The sequence below is a fragment of the Lissotriton vulgaris genome, chromosome 11 (assembly GCF_964263255.1).
Source record: "Lissotriton vulgaris chromosome 11, aLisVul1.2, whole genome shotgun sequence".
Lineage (NCBI taxonomy): Eukaryota > Metazoa > Chordata > Amphibia > Caudata > Salamandridae > Lissotriton > Lissotriton vulgaris.
The window spans coordinates 379489114-379495113 of record NC_141699.1 but is presented as its reverse complement, the minus strand read 5'-3'; the positions used below and the strand labels follow the sequence as shown (position 1 = coordinate 379495113).

Below are 6000 nucleotides of genomic sequence, written 5' to 3'. Positions count from 1 at the left end.
GCATTTCAAGTGAAAACGATTTTTTCTTTGAAAATGAACTGTGTAAAACTTAAGTGAATCAAAATGTATCATCTAGAGCCAAATGATTTGGTGAAGAGACAGTATCATGCTTGAACGGAAGGAATGCCGTTTGAAAAGGGAGTAAGAGGATACGGGAAGAAGTGTTTGAATGAAAAGATGCAAGTTCATAGATTGACACCCAACAACAGGTTTCGTATTATTTGACGTTTTGCAGGGAAGAAGAGCTATCAGATTTTGCCAAGGGTGGTTAGGGAAGGCAAAGCTCAGAGGATGGCAAAACATCACTATGTGTTAATTAAGAGAAGGATAGAGAGAATGCCAAATAAAACTAAGTAACAGTTGACGTGGTAATTGGGTCAAAACAAAACTGCCAGAGGGACTAAGGACGAAGCCCATGTTCTTGGATCCATCTGTGAGTGTACAAGAAGACAATGGTGAAAAATAAAGAAATGAGGGTTGTAAGGATAAGCTGAGATGTGAGCCACAGACATTTGCAAGTGAGGCAAACAGAAGGAAGAATTGTTGTGAAACCACCATAAATGTAATGATTTTGATATGCAAAGTTAAATAGTCTTTGATGTGTTAAAAAGGGATGTGTGCGCCAGCTCAATTAAATTCTTGCATAGGTGGGACTATGCATTATGCTCTTTGGTGTGTTGACGTTCCAAGAGAGACAACAGAAGATTGCGTCCCTGGCTGGATTTATCTTTAATAAACTGAGCTCGTGTTTAGAAACGAACATTATTTCCTCCTTCATTTCAATAGTCATGTGTAGACTATAAAAATCAATGAGAATATTAGAAAAACTTTGGAGGAAAAGTGGAATAATCGAATTTTGACACACAAACATGATTTTCTAATGTAGCTTTATTTAAATTGCAGCACCTTTTACACAATTAAAAATATTTTTGTTAATCATTTCATAATTTCGAACTCTTTCATAGGCCATTTTCTGAAAGCTTTATTTACAGTGCAAGTATTACACAGACCAAAGCCCAGCTGGAGGGACACAACTGAGGACTGTATGCACAGCCGGGCTTCCGGGACCACCCCAACTCCGACTCCAACTAAAACTAAAAGGGGAGAGGTCATGTTTGTCATTTTTCTTCTCAAATACAATTTCTTCCTTCCAGGCTCCTGGAATGAACAAATTACATACTAGTCCGCTATAAAGAGAAGAATAACCGTTATAACTATGGCACATCCCCTTCTGATATATCATCTTCAGCTCTTTTTGACATTATATTATATAACTTTGTATTTACTAACATATATTTATATATAAATCTCTAAAAAATAAAAGGCACTTACTCCGCTTCCAACAATTCTATTCTTCTGATGACCCTTAGGATTTTTACCCAAGGAGCCATGTAGGGCATACATTGTATCTACCTCCTGCAGGCCTGCATGACGCCATTGTTAGAGGGTAATGCTCACAGGTTTCAGGTCAAGGCACACAGGTGCTAAAATCTCAACATGCATTATATAATTATAGTAATATTGGATCACTTCTGGAAGTGTCTGCCACGGGGAATAGAGTGGCGATGGATTACTGATTGATGAAGTAATTAGTCTCGTACCGTTGCCCCTTGAAGTCATTATGCACTTGAGTGTGATTTTGTTAACGCCTTAGCAGCATAAAAGAAATAGCCTGATCTGTTTTCATCATTGGTTATCATTTTCACTTCCCTCCTTTCCCCACTTATGTATGTTTACTTATATTCATCCAGCATAAAGCATTTTCTACCACAAATTATTATACTTTATTTGAAAATGTATTCCACTGAGGAGATGACGTGCAGGTTGGGAATTCAGACTCATATGGGTTATGGAAATGTAAAGTAGCCGGTGGCTAAGCAGATTACCTTTTTAAAACCAAATAGTACTATTCTTTCCTAAAAACTTTAAGAAAACATCCCGTACTTGTCTGTACGTGGCAATTCTCACCACAGCTGTTCAGCCGTTCTCACTATTTCAAAGTTGGCGAACACATCAATGAGAGAAGGGAGCTCTTATTGTAGGCGGTGAGGGCGAGAGGGGACTCTAGGCTTCTTCCATGGCTCTTTAAAGACCAGTGCTGGGGAAGCCTAGCTGTGGGTCATCACCAGGAGTCCTTCACAGATTATCTGAACGGGTGTTTGAGATTTTTGAGCAGTGGCTGGCCAGCCTAGCTGTGGGCCATGAGAGGGCTTCTTTCACTGGGAGATGTAATGCACGCCCAGCCAAGGATCTTTCCTTGGTTGGTTTATGGATTAGTTCAAAGTTCTCTGGGATTCTGATCAGCGAAACAGAAAATATCAAGAAAATACATTACTAACTGTGCCAAATGTCTGATCAGGAACATGGTTAGAGGGTATTTAGGAAAACAAGGGGGAGAGCAAGGGATGGTGTTCACCCGTGGTGAACGGAGAATACTTCTATTACCCTGGTCAAGGACTTAGTAAAACAAATGGAGGAGTATCACCCGAAGTAAAGCTGAAGGTATTTACCCTAGGTACAATTGGAACCAAGCACTGCATGGATTGGAAAAAGCAAATTTCCTTCACTGCCTCTCCTTCAATGTGCCTCAAAACAAGAGGTTAAGATTACCCTGCTCAATCATTCGGGGACCTCTTGAGAGAAAATGAAGTACCATTAGTATTTGGACACTTTTTTGAAGGACTAGGCAATGCAGTTTAGCGCAGGGCAAAATATTTCTATACCTCAGTCACCTCCCCTGAGTTACCCAAAAAATATGTGCAAGCATCTGTACAGCTTCATGTGCCCAAGGAGGGCCCCTCTGATTCAAACGGCACACAAAAGGTGAACAGTCTGTAATAGCACACTAAATCCATCCTTTGGCCCCCTGTCTACATGTAAGCACATGCCCTCTTTGTACACATGCCCATTTCAACTCTATTGGGTACATTCAGCCACTGGTTCTTTCGTTGGTGGTTTCTCCGCTCACCCACAGGTTCCACTGAAATGGCAGAGTGATATGCCGACTGCTCACAACAATGAACATCCTAGCTGGACAAGACAACTGGACAAGGTCAGAACGATTCTGAGCACAACAAGACATTTATGGTTAGAATCCCATTCCAGAAACGATACTAAACTTTGTTGTTTTTTTTTCCTGATGTTACACTTACATTTTGCTCTAGAATGGTTAGTTGCAAACACAGGCATGCCACCTACCCTCCCCCCATTACCCAAACACAAGGTCTACGGACATCTGAACAGCCTCTGCAGTATGATGATTTGTAGAGAGATTGGGTCAGCCAATTGGCCTCATGCCTGCTGTAAGCCAAAGTGGGGTCTATCTACATGGAAGACCACTCTGTTCCCTAGGCTTTCAGAGCAGTAAGCAATGTCCACAATGGAGCCTAGCAGATTACACTGGAAATAATAATCCCTTGGTTTAATTGATAATGAATTTGAAGAGGTAACTTGGTGGGCATTACATGAAGGCAGGAGGAGATGGCGTGGGGAATCCATCGAACACTTATGTCGGGATTGCTCCGGTGGCAAAGAGAATGATGAAGAGGACGATGATTCCAACCACCACACAGATAATGGCGATCATCTTGGCATTCTTCCACCAGTACTTGCGTGCCACCTTCTGTGATGTTGTCTTGAAGTGCTCCGACTGCAGCACCATCAAAGTAAAAGAAAGAAAAGGGGAGACAAAGATCAACAGAGAGGAGAGGAGTAGGAAAAAAGGAAAGAGGAGCCAAAAAAGAATGGAAGAAGAGATGTTAATAACGCCCATGGATTATAAACATTGAACACCAAGTAAAAAATCTTGCTTTACTTCTTCAGTACAACAGCAGATCAGTCAATAAGACAGCTCAACTGATGAGTTAAGGCACTTTTATTATAAGAATGTCAAAGTTGCTTACCTGTAATAACTTCTCCATCATGGGAATCTTCCTCAAATTCATAATCTCCAGGTAATATCCACTATTCTTTTTAATTAAACAAGACTTGGAGAAACCAGGACTGCGTCCTTAAAAGCTTATGAGCTGTCCTGGCCATGGAAATCCATAATGCATTTCCAAGATCAGTCATTTTAGACCAAATTTTGATGCAGTCTTAGATAGGAATATAAAGTTACTCTAAATAGTGCTAGAGCAAGAATGTGGAATCGAAAAATTGTAAAATAGATAATAAAGCTGAAGGACTATTACTAAAAGATAAGAACCTTATAGTTCTGTATAATTGGATCTTTGCCATATTTTCACTTCTTGAATTTAATACCAAACAGAGCACAAAATGTTGCAGCGACAGCTGAATTTGAATGAAATATCCTCCATTGATGGGACAGGTTTTATTTTCATCACCTTTTATTATTCTCATCGGAGTGTAAAAAGTTAAACAGATTCTATTACTTTATTCATACAGCTAGCAGGTTACGTTGGCTTAAGGTACAATTTCAGCGACTTCGATGTCCTGTGTGTTGTGTTCAGAGTAGTAGCTTTTTTTTCCTCTCTGAACAAAGTCTATGACTGTTTCATCTATAGATGAATCAAATATGAATCAAATTAAAGGATCTGAGCCAGGTCTGATAGAAAAGTATCTGTGTGCTTTGCAACAGGTTTTCTGCAGCACACACTATATGGGTAAAGAATGTTCCATCTCTGGTTATATTAGAGGTGATCATTTCAATGTCACCTCTCCCAGTCATACAGATAGAACATTCGCCTGGATATTTGTTTCTATATTAAAGGAGGGATCTGAGCTTGAATGTGGTACATGCAGGGCGGGTCTTTCCCGATTGCAACTACCACAACGGTGGCCATCCACCGGTCATATGACAGACTACGTTCTTCTCTCATCATCATATAAAGGTTGTGCAGTGGCTGCATCTATTTTTGGCCAGGTGTTTTTATAGCTCCAAGGCTAGGCCATTCCCGGATTGCATTATACCAATAAGCTCTGCTATTTCCTCCAGAGACATCTCTGCCTCCAATTCAACCTCATGCTCTTTCATCATTCTGGACATCGGGAAGTCATTCAAAAATTCCAGGTTTTTACCCAGGCCTACAATGCATAGTGTAGTTTCCTGCACGAATTGAAGAATACTCCACAGTACTTTTATTTGTACTGTATTTTTCTCCCTCTGGTCCTACTATTTTCCATTCCCATTTATTACTTTTGTCCCTCTTTTCAAGCCATGTTAGAAGGTTTCCAGCCTTATCCCATACACCGTAAAGACTTTTTCGGACAGCATGACATCCTTTACTGACTTCATTTTTTAGCTGGGGCCTGGCTTTCCTGCTCTTGGAGACTAAAGTAGTGTCTTGTCTCGTCTTCTCCTTTAAGCAAGTGTTTCTTTTCCAATTCAAGGAGTTGACCTTCTGTTAGTTTAATTTCTTGCCACCATCTTTTTCTGCTGAACAGTCATGGAAATTACCCGACCCCCGATTACAGCCTTACATGCCCCTCACAGTGCAGTGGAAAAGATCATGTCTCTATTCTTCTTAAAAATAGTCCGTCGTCTTCCCCAGTGTGTTCCTAACAGTTTCATGCTGCAGGACCCTGGGTTCAAAGCTCCATACCCAAGCACCAAAGACCAAGTATCAGTTACCTCAGCCCCAGTCGGTGAATGATCCGAAATCCCTCTTACTAGAAATTCCACTTCTGTGAATCTACGCAAGTGTCCACTCAGTGTAATCAGGTAATTGAAACATGAGAAATAATTATAAGCCCCTGAATAAAAGATAAATTGCCTGTCCCTAGGAAGATACATCCAACAAAGATTAACCAGCCAAAAGCATCAACAAATTTCCTTAGGCATGTGTGCCCCTTACCTTGATTCAGCAGATTTCTGTTCAGGTCATTCATTGTCAGTTTCAGATCCTGGCTATTACGGGAATTTCTTCTGTCATTCTGTTCTGCAAGGACCCTAATCTTTCTAAGGGCCTGTTTTAGAGCCCAGGAGGAAATGTACATATAACAAGGTGACTTTCTCACCATTCCAAAACCCAGTAACTGATT

The 6000-nt window shown here is 40.6% G+C and overlaps 1 protein-coding gene across 1 annotated transcript in view; it reads right to left on the bottom strand.

The window, feature by feature from the left end:
• Nucleotides 1–870: 870 nt before the first annotated feature.
• The window catches only part of VAMP8 (vesicle associated membrane protein 8), a 166059-nt gene continuing 160929 nt past the window's right edge, over nt 871–6000 (bottom strand). The window contains exon 3 of the mRNA XM_086943368.1: nt 871–3649. Within this exon, the coding sequence (XP_086799494.1) occupies nt 3506–3649 (144 nt within the window). The 3' untranslated portion in view covers nt 871–3505. The remainder of the gene's footprint in view (nt 3650–6000) is intronic.